The sequence below is a fragment of the Alligator sinensis genome, unplaced genomic scaffold (genome assembly GCF_000455745.1).
Source record: "Alligator sinensis unplaced genomic scaffold, ASM45574v1 scaffold428_1, whole genome shotgun sequence".
NCBI classification, from domain to species: Eukaryota; Metazoa; Chordata; order Crocodylia; family Alligatoridae; genus Alligator; species Alligator sinensis.
In genome coordinates, this window is record NW_005841919.1 from 3,354,953 (window position 1) to 3,369,794 (window position 14,842).

Genomic DNA, 14,842 nt, shown 5'->3' on the forward strand with positions numbered 1-14,842 from the left:
GCTGCGCGGGGCTGGGCTGAGCGCGCCCCCTGCAGGTGTCTCGGCTCGCTCCTCTGCCCCGGCCGGGGCGGGAGCATCGCCAGCCGCCGGGGGGCGGCTCACTGCTTCCACAGAGCTCGCGGAGCTGTTCTGCTGCCTGCCCCGCGCCAGCGTTGCGGGGTACGCAATCCGCGATGACCGCGTTGGAAGTTCGAAATTACCGTATTTCCTGGAAAACTATCGTACGCTGACATTTATGGTTCTGGAGCCTTGGATTTGGAATTAGTTTCGGCTAATTTGGCCGTGGAAACAAGTTAAATAATAATAATAAAAAAACACAAACAACACAACACAAAAGTCGGCTACAACTCTTGAGAGTGACTTGGGTTTTGCGTATGGTGCGTCAGCTGGTTTCCTCCAAATTATCGGCTGTTTTGAACACTTTTACTATTATTGGCTGTATGTCATACAAGGGTTGACATTATTGTACAAATACAATGTCATACACCTGGTGACACTGCCCAGCTCCTTCTTGCGATAGGGTGATAGCAGGGGAACCGTAGGCCTTGCGTGAAGGCTGGAGAGATGGTGCTTTGGCTTGTAGTTTTGCCCCAGCAGGGCACTAGGGAGAGCAGCGTGGAGCAACTACAGATTTGCTCTATCCCTTTTCCTGTTAGCTTATTCTCAGAGTGGCTGATCTGACAGTACGCTAGTCCCTTGATGTACCTGTTTTCAGTTGCTGCTGCTGTTTGTTGCTTGTAGGATAAGCAGACTGGTGGCAGAGTCCTTTTCAGGTGGCCTTCTTGTGAATGCTTAGCTTCTTTCTGAACACGGGGTGACTAAACAGGCGTTCAGATTCAGTCAAAAAGGGCCTGTGCGTGCCTGTTATTGTTTTGTTATAGATAGGTTGAATTAAGCCAGCATCCGTTCAGTGCAAAGTAATTCTCGTATTCTGAAGTACAATTAAAATACAAGTAACACATAGTGGACTGGTTCTTACAAGAATTGTTTATTCTGTGAGATACTGAGGAAAAGAACTTCACGAGGTGTGTGGTTCTTCAATTAGATTTCAGTCGTTTAAAACATCAGTGTTGCAGCCCTTCAAATAAATGGGTATTAAAAATGTAAAGACATTTGGGTCCATTGAATTGGATGTTTTAATCATTCCTATTAATTTACTTCTTTCTGTTTGGTAATTGTACTTTTGCATCCAGCAGCAGGAGTAAGTGGTCAAATTCCTTCTCTTGGAACAAAAGAGTGCAGCTAGAGTGTTAGGGTTGTTGCATAAGAAACACATGCATGTTACTGGGATAAAAAGTATGTTAGGGTTTGGGGAATCATAGCAAGTTAGGGTTAGAAGGGACCTCAAGAGGTCATCTAGTCCAACCCCCTACTCAACACAGGACCATCCCCACTTAGATCATCCCAGCCAAGGCTTTGTTTAGCCAAGCCATAAAAACCTCCAAGGATGGAGATTCTGCAGCCTCCCTAAGTAACGTGTTCCAGTGCTTCACCACCCTCCTAGTGACATAGTTTTTCTATCCAACCTAAACCTGTCTTGCTTCAACTTGGAACCATTGCTTCTTGTTCTGTCATCTGCTACCAGTGAACAGTCTAGCTCCATCTCCTTCGAACCCTGCTTCAGGTAGTTGAAGGCTGCTATTGAATCCCCTCCCAGTCTTTTCTTTTCCAGACTAAGTAAGCCCAGTTCCCTCAGTCTTTCCTTATAAGTCATGTCCCCCAGCCCCCTCACCATTTCCATTGCCCTCTGCTGGACTCTTTCCAATTTGTTCACATTCCTTTTGTAGTGATGGGCCCAAAACTGACACAGTACTCCAGATGTGGCCTCACCAGTGCTGAATAGAGGGGAATTATCACTTCCCTTGATCTGCTGGCAACACACCTACCAATGTAGCTCAGTATACCATTCTCTTCTTAGCAACAAGGGCACACTGCTGGCTTATCTTCATCTTATCATCCATTGTAACCCTCAGGTCCTTTTCTGCAGAGCTGCTGCCCGGCTGCTAAGCCCCCAGCCTGTACCAGTGCATGGGATTGTTCCGTCTTAAGTGCACAGCTTTGCACTTGTCCTTATTGAACCTCATAAGATTTCTTTTGGTTCAATCCTCCAATTTGTCTAGGTCCTTTTGAATCCTAACCCCACCCTCCAGTGTATCTACTACTCCCCACAGCTTGGTGTCATCTGCACACTTGCTGAGGATGCAATTCATCCCATCTTCCAGATCATAGATGAAGATATTGAACAAAACTGGCCCCAGGACTGACCCTGAGTCACTCCACTTGCTACTGGCGGTCAAATAGACATCAAGCCATTGACTGCTACCTTCTGAGCCTGATGCTCCAACCAGTTTTCTATCCACCTTACAGTTCATTCATCCAGCCTGTCTTTCTTTAGCTTGCCTGCGAGAATGTTGTGGAAAACTATATCAAAAGCCTTTGCTAAAATCAAGGTACACCACATCCACTGGTCTCTCCACATCCACAGAGCCAGTCATCTCATCATAGAAGGTGATCAGGTTGGTCAGGCATTACTTGCCCTTGGCAAATCCATGCTGACTGTTCCTAATCACCTTCCTTTCCTCCAAGTGCTTAGAAATGAATTCCTTGAGGATCCGGTCCATGATTTTTCCAGGGGCTGAAGTGAAGCTGACTGGTCTGTAGTTCCCTGGATCCTCCTTTCCCCACTTTTCAAATATGGGCACTATGTTTGCCCTTTTCCAGTCATCCAGGACCTCTCCTGATTGCCATGAGTTTTCAAAGATGATGGCCAGTGGCTCAGCAGTCACATCAGCCAACTCCCTCAACACCCTTGGGTGTATCCTATCTGGCTCCATAGACTTGTATATGTCCAGCTTTTCAAAACACTCCCTGACCTGTTCTTTTGCCACAGTTAGCTGCTCACCTCCCCAGACTGTGCTGCCAGGTGCAGTAGTCTGGGACCTGACCTTGCCTGTGAGGACTGAGGTGAAAAAGGCATTGAATACTTCAGCCTTTTCTGTATCCTCTGGCACTAGGTTGCCTCCCCATTCAATAAGTGATCCACACCTTCCCTGATTTTCCTCTTGTTACTTACATACTTGTCGAAACCCTTCTTGTTACCCTTGCTAGCTGCAGCTCCAATTACACTTTGTGGGGTTTGGGATGGTAAAAAGGTTTCTGCTTTCCTAACGCATTATTTTTCTGGCAGTGAATGTAGCACCCCTATACTTATCAGTCACTTAAGCAGGAAAGAGCAAATCCTAAATTCAATAAAGAAATCCTGTTTCTTTGTATATGTTAGCTGGGATTCTCTTTTGACCATAGTGAGGACTTGTCATTTAATTTTGACAGCGAGCTCTGTTGTACATCAGTAATTTAAATGTATTGTTGAAGTTTGTGGACCTGCAGATTGAGGTGCCAGTGCAGCCAACTCAATTGGCAATTGACAATGTAGTAATATTTTGGACACCACCTAAAAACTGAGCTCCTGTTCATTTTGTGCCCATCAAAATCTCTGATGTGTAGTCTCTGTTAGATTAGGAGATGCTGTCCTAGTGACCTACTTATGGTTATTTTATTATCCAGTGGGGGCATTCAGTTGCCTACGTAACTGTACTCCACCATGGAGCCAGCTGAGTAAAAAAGATGTGTTTGGTTTGTGGAAAGCTTCAGAAGGTGCAAGATGCCATAAGCGTACAATACTTTGAAAACATTATGCGCTTTAATTTCCTTTAACTAATAAAGCAGATGGCATAGTGAACAGCTTAATTGCAAATTTTTCAGTGCCATCTGTGACCAGGTATTTCTTCCCTAGTGTGGAGAGAACTGATAGCAACAACTCTATATGAAAAGTGCCTCTGGCAACAGTGTACTGCTGTGAGAGATTGTAGGAAAGAGGTCTTACAGGAACATAAAAGTACCAGAATGAACATCCTGACAAATTGCCTCCATCCAGATACTGTGATATAAAATGAATTTGCAAATGTAGTGTCATTTCAATTCAAACAAAATAGTTATATGACTGTGTTCCACTCTAGTAATATTTCACAGAATGAAAAGCTTACATATTAAATTTTTTGTGACTTTACCCTGAATATACAAAGTCAATACATGTTAACAAAAAGGGTCTATTTTTTTTAAATAGTCTATACCATTGAAAGGAACCTCATCCATGTCTGGTCATGAATTGTTCTCAACACAGAGGCAAGGATTTCTTAGGGCGATATCTTCTATTGGACCACCTGCATTCTGAGACCTGAAGAAGAATGTCTTGCATTCAAAAGCTTGTCTAACTCTATCCCAGCTGCACAGTTGGTCTAGTAAAAGATATCACCCTTAAGGAATCCTTACCACTTGCATAATTCTTGGACCCTTGGACCACTATGGCTATGTCACTCTAACACTACGTTTTAACATGTACGCATGCTTGCACATGATAACAAGCAGCTGTGTATATATGAACATGCTTTATTCCAAATGCCTGGTAATCATCTTAACCATCAGTAAGAACCCTTTTTTTTTCTTTTTTGCCTTTCTTGTACATAAGGTGGATACCAGAGCCGAGTCGATTGACAAGAAAATTTCTAGGCTTGATGCAGAACTGGTGAAGTATAAAGATCAGATGAAGAAAATGAGGGAGGGGCCTGCCAAGGTAAGAAGAATCCATCTGGCATCACCATGAGGAGTGACTCATCTTTTAGTCTGTCATGTAATGTAGTGGTATCATAACCAGTTCTCCAGGTTCTTCCAAGTCTCCTTAGCAATGCTTCTTGTAACTTTGACAGAGGATGGGCTTATTTTTTTTCTTTTGGAATATCTCCCAGACTTGTATCATATCAATGGTTTGTCCTTAGAGTTATACTTTTATAAAGTTACTGTGTGTAAAATGAAAACAAAGCGGTTCCCCAGTCAGAAGCAACTTCCCCTGCGTTTTACGGCCTGCATTAGGCTTTCATAGATGAGGAACATGGGCAAGAGATCTTTGACCACCTAGTTACATGCTGCTAGGATGGTTCTTCCTCTGCACTAATCATTGGCCCCTGTTCTCATAGTTATTGTAGACTTCATTACATTTTCCACACCACAGAAAGGAGAGAATCTCATTAACCCCTGACCTGTAAATTTAGTTAGATTCATTGCTTCCTAAGTGAGGCAAATGAGGGCTTGCTCTGTCAGAGGTCAGGGTGTGTTTTATTTGTATACATCAAGGTTGAACCTACAAATGAGACTAGGGGGAGGAACAGAGGGAAAACAGGAACCTAGAAGCTTTCAGCTTGCTCCTCCCAAAAAAACTAGCACTAGAAACTGGCTGCCGCTTCTCCACAATACCCAGCTGTGGCACGAGTTAAGCACCCTTTCTTTGGGTTGAAACCAATGGCTCTGCAGGCCACATCTAGCCTATAGGCCAGAGATTTCCTACTTCTGATGTAAATGATTGAATCAAGCAAAAGCCTCATGAACTGGTAAAGGGGTAAACATTTAAAAGAAAAAAGTTGCTACATTACCGTACACAGTGTTTTTTGGTTGAAACCTGTCTTTATTAATAGTATTACCCAGTGAAATTTGCTTCCTAACTTGTGCTCTGTTCTGTTCAAAGAGAACACACAAAAAACACTTGTTTTATTTGTCACTGATGTGTACACATGCCTGTTTGAATAATAGTGATTGGTGCAAAATGAATATTTCTTGTGCTTTAACTATGTTGAACACTTCTCACAATGTAACTTAAGGGCTTGTCAGAGCTAGAAAATTATTTAAATGAAAGCAGAAAATGTTAATGTATCTCAAGCAAATTTAGCCATATTGCTTAATATCTGTCTGTTGCATCTCTTTCAGAATATGGTAAAGCAGAAAGCTTTGAGAGTGTTAAAGCAGAAGCGAATGTAAGTTTAAAGCTTCTTAATCCTTATTCAGTGAACTACTAGTTTGGAGGGAGTGGCGGCACATTTGCTACTTCTTACTCTAATTTCTGTGCCATGTCTTGCAATTAAATTATTGAAGACATCAGTCACTTGTCTAAAAGCACTCATTTTTCTCACCTTGAAGTTATCATAGCTAAAAAGCTGACCGTGTCATCATACTGTCTCTATATTGTTAGTGGATGGATATAAAGGTTGCTGTATATAACAGTTGTATAACCAGTGTGCATGTGTATATGTAAAACATAAGCTGTCATAGTACTACAGTTAAAAAAATTAGTTAAAACGAAATTAAATGTTTGTAAATCGTTTGAAGTTTCACTGGTCTCTGACTTGAGGGATATAGATGGATACAGCTGCATATTAATAACTAATTTGTGTGCATGCATCAGTTCTGTAACAGTTCTTCATATGCACAGCTGCTGGCTCTTTGGCTTCAATGGTGTTCTCAGCACGGTATGAAGGAACTCATTTAGGAGGACCCATGCTTTCCCATATTGCTGTGTCATGAATAAACAAATATGTATATAAGACACTTATTATACCACCACAGGTTGTTTATACATAGGATGACCGTATGTCCTGGTTTGGCTGGGACAGTCCTGGATTCCATAGACTGGTCTAGGCTGCTTAGTCATAGAATCATAGAAAATTAGGATTTCACAGATTCACAGAAGTTTAGGGCTGGAAGGGACCTCATGAGATCATTAGGTCCAGCCCCGCCCTGCTCTAGGCAGGAAAGACTGCTAGGGTCAAATAACTCCAGCAAGGTGTGTGTCCAGTCTCCTTTTGAGGATCTCCAGGGTAAGTGCCTGCACTGCCCTCACTGGGATTCTATTCCAGAGTCTGGTCACAAGAACCGTGAAGTTTTTCCTTATATCCAGACTGAAACCTTCTTTTGGGAGTTTATGACCGTGCTCCTGGTTTTCCCCTGGGGCTCTTTGGTGAATAGTTGGTCGCCTAGCCCTTGATGCTCACCCCTGATACATTTTTAAGCTGCCACCAAATCCCTCCTGAAAATCTTCTTTTCTAGGTTGAACAGTCCCATATCTGAGCTGGTTGGAAGGGACCTCAGGAAGTCATCTAGTCCAACCCCCTGCTCAAAGCAGGATCATCCCCAACTAGATCATCTCAGCCAAGGCTTTGTCTAGCTGGGTCTTAAAAACCTTCATGGATGGAGATTCCCTCACCTCTCTGCATAGCCAGTTCCAGTGCTTTATTGAAGCAAAGAAGGCAGGTGGACTGGAGCAGGTGCCATGCACCCTCATGTAGCGCATCCTTGTCCCTGCACAGCAGCAGTGGTGCCTGCCTGGCACACCATGACACTCCACCTTCATGCTGGGCTCCGATGCAGAACTTTTGACCAACCAGCCAGGACCAGCCTAAGGAATCTGGGAGTGTCCCAGCCAAACCTAGATGTATGATCACCCTATTTAAACACTGATTAACAGGGGTTAATGCACTGATTAGCATGGTGAAAGCTTAATCCTGCATGCAGAATAACTTTGTCTAGTAGCAATCCAATAGACAAAGTTTCAGTAGGTTGTGTAACAAAATTAAAAAACCTGTATAATTGAACATTAGTTTTTCCTTTTTTGTGAAGGCCTTCAATTTTTTGTGTCCTGCTTCAAATATCTTGTTTGTGGGTTGTGTCCCCTCCCCAGTTAAGACTGCTTACTTCCGGTCCATTGTATTGCTATAAATATGATTTTTTTTTGTAATATTTTTAACAGGTATGAGCAACAGAGGGATAATCTGGCACAGCAGTCTTTTAACATGGAACAGGCTAACTACACCATCCAATCACTGAAGGATACAAAGACAACGGTATCATATCATCATGTTTATCTTAAGTTTGCTTTATTTCATGCATGCTGCAGTAAAAACCATTTTGTTTCACTCTCCCTTTTAGGTTGATGCTATGAAACTGGGGGTGAAAGAAATGAAGAAGGCTTACAAGCAAGTCAAAATTGATCAGATTGAGGTGAGCTTTTGGCTTGTGTATTACTAAACTGTCCAGAGGAAATGTGCTAACAGTCACCATAATACAGAACTAAGCAGTGCCTAGCTTATTGCTTCAGCAATAATTGAGCTGACCAACAGTTTTTCTTAAAGATGGAACTATGTGTTATGCATTTTGCTTACCTTTACCCTCTGGATTTGTAGTTCCTCTGTTATTGTACAACCAACTCTTGCCTTTAAATTGCATCAGATTGTGTTACCTCGCTGCTCTAGTCTTTCTCTCTCACCCATGCTTGATGGTGATCTTCCCTGGTTGCCTGCATTCCACTTGTCTTGTTCTTCCATATTTTTTTATAATGTGAATCCATCCTCCTGCCTGATACCCTGGCTTCTCCTGGCACATACTGAAAACATACTCTCAGCAGGTGCACATAGCCTCAGTTTTCCCTCAGAAATGTTTTGATAAATAACATGGCTTTAAAAAAGAAAGGAAGGAAGAAAATATTCTAAACTGTAGTGCTAAACTTCTCTTTGTATATTGTTTACATCTTATTCTTCCACAATCCTTCATAGTCGAGGATGATTGTCTTCCATGATTTGATTATCTTATCTGTGTGTCCGAAGATGGCTGATGAGGCCTATCAGAGATCGACAGACTCTACTGCAGCTCGGACATGTATTTCCATGTGGGATGGGTGGCTCTGGATTTTTTATTTGATCTGAGACGCGCTGTCTGCCACTCGTGCTTTTCCATCTCCCATTGTTGTGAGGTTTCCAAGTACTGAGATCCCTGCTGCAGCAAACTCTTCCTTCATTTGGGGTGGCCCTGGGCAATTGTCTCCCATTAGTTGACATTGATGTTGCATATTTTTAAATTGGCCTTGACGACATCCCTGAAGCACTGTCTTTGCCTCCTTGAGCGTATGCCTTTGCTGAGCTGGGGGAATAAAACTTGCTTCAGGAGTCTGGAGTCGGACATCCAAATGACATGGGCGGCCCAACAAAGTTGATGTTGGATGATTGTTGCTTCAGTACTCACGGTGTTTGCTGGCAGAGGAGGACGCTAATGTTGGTGTGTGTCTCTTCCCACTGGATTTGGAGGATCTTCTGCAGGCAGCGTTAATTGTGTACTTCTCCATCAACTTTAGAGGTCTCCTGTATGTTGTCCATGATTCTGCTCTGTACAGCAAAGTAGGGAATCATGACAGCTTGATAAACCGTAAGTTTTCAGTTCTGATGTTGAATCTTTGAACACTCACTTCTTCAGGCATCCAAAGGCTGCACTTGCACATTTGAGGCAAAGTTGGATTTGTTTGTTAATGTCAGCCTTCTGGCTTCCAAGGTGCAGGAAATACTCAATGTTCTCCAGAGTCTTACCGTGGACCTGGATTACCAGAGGTGGAGACTGTTCATTAGGAGCTGGTTGGTGAAGGACCTTAGTCTTCCACATGTTAAACATCAGTCTCATATTCTTGTATGCCTTGGTAAAGATGCTGATGATTGTTTGAATGTCTGCTTCCCAGTGAGCGCATGCTACACATCATGAACATACTGGAGCTCAATTATTATGGTCAGGGTGGTCTTAGTTTGGAGTTGGCTGAGGTTAAACAGCTTATCATCTATTTGGTAGTTTAGCTCCACTCTGTCTGAAAGCTTGTTAGTGGTGAGATGTAATGTCGTGGCAAGGAATATTGAGAAGAGCGAAAGAGTGATGATGCAGCCATCCTTAATTCTCAAAGGGATCTATAATAGATCCATTACTGGGAACCACTGCTTGCATACTGTCATGGAGCAAGCAGAAACTGGTGATAAATTTCGGCAGGCATTCATACTTCAGAAGGATCCTCTACGCTTCTTGTTTACGTAGTACACTCCTCTATATGCACAGGTGTCCAGTGCTTGGACATGCATTGAAATGCCTTTTCATTTTCATTGTGGCATACCATAACCTACTGTTCCTTTTCTTCAGGACCCATAGGCAAGTTTCCTCAGATTTTGTTGCTTGGCCTTCTATTTTGCAAGCTAATGCTAAGTTTAGTATGAGGTAGCTTAACAAACGGTTTAAATTAGGGTTGGCAAGCTGATCAGTTGACTGGTCAAATATTGTCAATTGACTGAATATTTTGTTTTGACTGGTCAAGGATTATAGCCGTTTTACAAAAATCTACATTTTTTTTGTAATTTTCTTGACAAAAATTTGATTTGTTTTTTACACATCTTGATGGGAAATTTGTGTTTCTTCTATGTATTATTTGGACCTGTTGGCAATCTCTCATAACATTTGACCAATATTTGTCCAGTGAATTGACCAGACGATTCAGTTGGTCAAATACCCAACCCTACTTTAAATTATTCCCGGAGAAGTGTGAACTTCTGCGTTGTCATGGATTTTATTGTAGAGCTCCCCTTCCTCCAATACCTGTGCAATTTGTATCATTATTATTTTTTGCAATACTTTGAGGGGCCCTCGGGTTACATCAAATGGATCATCAACATGTTTCTTTTCTTGTTCTTTGCTGTTTTCCTATGCTAAATAGAGGATTTGTACATAAAGTTTTTGGGGAAACAAATACAGACAACCCCCACTTAGCACTCTTAATTAGTTTCCAAAAAAATGAGCTTTAAGCGGAACCATGCTAAGCGAAACCCATTTCCCCATAGGCATTAATGTAAATAAATATAATTGGTTACCGCTGCTTCTTGCTGCCACCACCGCCGCTTCAGCCACATGCCAACCTGGGCCCTGCCCAGCCTGGGCTCCTTGCCGCTGCTGCTTCTCCCTACTCTGCCAGCTCCTTTGGCACCATGTGCCAGCCTGGGCCCCACACTCCTGCCACCCTGCCCTGGGCCTCTGCGGGCCCTGGCTCAGCGCTCATATCCACGCACTCACTTGCTGCTCCTCACCACCGCTACTTCAGCCACGTACCAGCCCAGGCCTTGCACTCGTGCCTCTCTGCCCTTGCACTCAGCATGATAATGAAACTCGCTGAGCGCTACGTGGAATCAGATATGTATTTAAAATGAACGCTATTACAAAACAGCATCAAGCGAAACTGCGTTAAGCGGGGGTTGCCTGTAGCTTGTTCTGCTGTGGCCCATAATGAAATTCTGAAATGACTGAGAGCTAGTCTTAGTAAAATCAGTTATTATGTTCGGTAAGGACAAGCTTGACTTTTGTTCCTACTACAGGACATACAAGACCAGTTAGAAGATATGATGGAAGATGCCAATGAGGTCCAGGAAGCACTTAGCCGTAGTTATGGGACACCAGAGATTGATGAAGATGACTTGGAGGCAGGTTAGTGAGCTGATGGTGATAAGAGTTGTACTGTGTTCCGTTTCAGAGATGACATGACATGAGTCAGGGTTTGGTAACCTACAACCCATGGGCCAGACCTGGCCTGCCAAATATGTCTGTGTGAGAACTAGCCAACTAGTGGCTGTCATTGACATCTGCCACCTTGTCTGAGAGAGGCCAAGCTGTGCTAATTTTATCTGCTGTTAGTGATAGGTTGCTGATCCCTGACATATCTTTGAAATAAAGAATGACTTGCTAATCACCTGTTTTGAAAAATTGCATAGATGTATCTTTTAAATAACTGGCTTTATAGAATTCACTGGTAACAGCATTAACGTAGCAGAATAGACTTTGTCTCTCCCTTCTAGTGTTTTGTATAGTGCAGAACATTGCCTTAATGGGGAGCATCAATATGTTTGAGTCAATTCTTTGATCATTGTTTATCTACGGGAGTAGCTTCCCTTTCTCTCAACTTTTTGATAGTTTCTTTTTTTATTTGCATGTTTTCTTGTGGAAGAGATTCCTTTTAATCCTACCTAACAAATCAATTTCAGAACTGGATGCATTGGGTGATGAACTTTTGGCTGATGAGGACACTTCCTATTTAGATGAAGCTGCATCAGTTCCAGCAATCCCAGAAGGCACTCCTACTGACACGAAAAACAAGGTGAGTCTTTTCCTTGGTCACTTAATACAAAAGGAACATACGGTAAAACTTGTATTGCTCAGTTGTTCCCATCAATGTTAAAGCTGTTGCCTTAGAGGTAGAGTAGATGTGTACAATTGTAGGAATGGAAGGAACTTCAAGGATCATCTAATCTAACTTGCTGCACAAACGCAGGATATAGGATTTGTGCATATGGAATATTTAGGATTGTGGGATACACTCTGCTCAAGACCCAAGTCTGTTACAAGATTTCATAGACACTAGGGCTGGAAGGGACCTCAGAAGATCGTCGAGTCCAGCCCCCTTGCCCCAGGGGCAGCAAGTCAGCTGGGGTCACAGGATCCCAGCAAGATAAATGTCCAATTGACTCTTAAAGGAGTCCAGAGAAGGTGCTTGTACCACCTCTGGCGGCAGTCTGTTTCAGGCCTTGGGGGCTCCAACTGTAAAGAAGTTTTTCCTTATGGCCAGCCTGAAATGGTCTTGGAGAAGTTTGTGACTGTTTGACCTTGTCATCCCATGGGACGCTCTGGTGAATAGGCGTTCCCCCCAGATCATGAAGTACACCCCTTATATACTTAAATCAGGAGTTGATTTAGCAATACTTAAATATACTCACACATTGACACACATCTTTAAGCATGCTTTGAGCTAAACCAGCATTTGACATAAACTGCATTATATTAGATTGTTTCTAGTAGATTACATGTATATCTTAAAATAAAAGATAATTTACAACTCTTAGCAGTTGTATAAGCATTGATCTCATTTGATTCTTGGTTTGTTGTTTTTGTTTTTTTACTTTTGGGGGCTATATTAATATTAATTGGTTGGGTGGCCAACAGAAAATACTGATGCTTTTATTGGTTTCCACTCTAACATAATCTTAAAGGTCTATATATAAAAATTATGCAGTTAGTTGCTAGAGGACTGTTAAACTGTGTCTTTCTCTATTTCCCTTGTAGGATGGTGTATTTGAGGGTGAGTTTGTAGGATGGTGTATTGGTGGATGAATTTGGACTGCCAAAGATTCCCGCTACATAAGTCTTCCTGCAGCATGTTGGAAATTAAATTAACTTTTTTTTTTTAAAATCCTGGAAGACTTGCCCTCCAAGTATAACTGTATTATCACTACATCCTAGAACGCAAGATGAATGGCTGATGGTTTCTTTGAAGAAAGTTGTTATACTGCTGACCTTTTTTTTTTCTATTAATGGGGAAATGGCACAATTTTCTTCAGTGGATGCAGTCAGTCTACTAGATTTTGATTCCCTGTGTCTTATGGGTGAATTAATATATGAAAAATAGTGGTGGCCATTTATAGCTGAGCTGTTTTTGATTTGTATTATATTTCTGTTTTCTGGAACTAAGGATGTGTAGCTGCTTGCCCACTGTAAGATAACTTCCTTATTCTTTTACTGATTTGATAAAGAATGGGTGCATTTTTAAATTACTTCATTTTGGAGACTCTTGCTCTTGTATTTGTAACTCTTAATTATAGCTGTAACAAATGAATACTAAAGTTATTAATATTACATATTCCATTTTGACATAAAACATGTAACAGAGATTATTAGCTGATCCTTATGTGTGGTGTTTTTGATGGTAGCCTTAACTTGCTTTTTGGATCCTTCATTATGAGCATGGGGCTGTCCCTGAAAGCGCAGGGTTATGATTGACATCCAGCTTAAATCCCAGAAATTTCTCCTCCTATTCATGCATCTCCGTCTTTGTATGCCAGGTCCTCACTTCTGCCAGACCAGTGCTCATACTGTATTTATCCTCTGGCCAGAAGTTAGAGTTGTCATTTTTTTTTTTTTGATGATCTTTGTAGACCTTTCTGGGAAATGCTTGTAGAACAAACTGCCTTCTCCCTTTCTCTGGCCCCATTGGCCAGGAGAATGGGACTACTCCCAAACTGGTCACCTGTGCTAATGATACTACTACTAATGATACTACTATTGCCTTGCCAAGTCTTGAGACAGGCTGTTGGTTTTTTATTTTTTTTACTCACCACTGGCAGCCAAACAGTTTTGCATTTGAATCAAGAACAAAAGCCTACCAATGTTTGTAAAGGAACTGAGAGCTATTTATGTCTAATAAAGCTATTTTTCCAAAGCACATTTTAAAACACCTCCCTCCTTAATAGAGTGAAGAATCGGTTGGACCAAGGGAACCATGCCGTTCAGAAGACTGTACTTTATGGCCCCAGCTTGGTTGGCAGGGTTTGCAGGAGCTGGAAAGCTTAGACTTTAGTGTCTGGGTCCACTAATAGGAGGCGGAACTGGAACAAAAGATCTGCTGCCAGGAAACTTTTATAGTGGAGACAAGTTGCAGAGAACGGTTCAGGAGGGGCCTCTCAGTCGCCGCGGGCCAGGAGCTAGTGCCTGCGCCCCCGCGGGTGGGTGGATCCTGAGGGGAGGGTGGCAGCCGAGCACGTCCTGAGATAGACCAGGCAGCGGCTGATTTTAAAGCGTCTTTTTCTTATAAACTCCCCGAGAGGCGGTCTGGCGAGCAGATGTGGGGGGGACCCGCTCTCATTTCAGTCAGGGGAAGGGAGGGAGGGAGGCTGCGTTTGCCGGCGGGAACGGCCGGGCGGGGCCGGAAGCGCCACCGCCTTTGGTGCAACTAGTCGGATTGTTCGTTACCAGAGTGCGTGCGCCTGACGTTCTTGCAACGTGCGGAGTCATTCGTGTGCGTGCGTGACGATCTTTCCACTCAGCCCCTCATTTTGCCGCCCCCCGGACAGCCTAAGAGCCTTTCCCGCCGCCGGTGGCAATGAAGTGGGGGGCGGCCCCGGCCCGATGCGCTCAGGAAACCCCATTCGTCACCGGCCACCGGACCCGGCGGCTAATAGGCTGGAGGAGGAAAGGGCGTGACGTGATATCAGTACGTCTTCTCCCGGGCACTGGCGGCTTCCCTTGGTACACGTCACATCCGTTTCCGGTGCGCCTCGGAAGTGCTCGGCGGCGGCTCCCCGCAAAGGCGGCCCTGGGGTGGAGAAGGCCGCGCCCGGGACCC

General features: G+C 43.2%; 1 protein-coding gene across 1 annotated transcript; it reads left to right on the forward strand.

The window, feature by feature from the left end:
- The first annotated feature begins 319 nt into the window (after positions 1–319).
- Positions 320–14,731, forward strand: CHMP5 (charged multivesicular body protein 5). Its single transcript, XM_025198279.1, has 8 exons — positions 320–377; positions 4,526–4,630; positions 5,815–5,861; positions 7,631–7,724; positions 7,810–7,881; positions 11,049–11,157; positions 11,712–11,824; positions 12,815–14,731. Exons 1-8 carry the CDS (start codon positions 375–377, stop codon positions 12,863–12,865), a joined length of 594 nt encoding a protein of 197 aa, XP_025054064.1. The 5' UTR covers positions 320–374; the 3' UTR covers positions 12,866–14,731.
- The last annotated feature ends 111 nt before the right edge of the window (positions 14,732–14,842 follow it).

Excerpts from the sequence above, each read along its gene's own strand:
- CHMP5 (XM_025198279.1), top strand. Across the intron at positions 11,158-11,711 it reads TGAAGATGACTTGGAGGCAG|AACTGGATGCATTGGGTGAT; the intron begins GTTAGTGAGCTG and ends AATCAATTTCAG. Across the intron at positions 11,825-12,814 it reads CTACTGACACGAAAAACAAG|GATGGTGTATTGGTGGATGA; the intron begins GTGAGTCTTTTC and ends GTGAGTTTGTAG.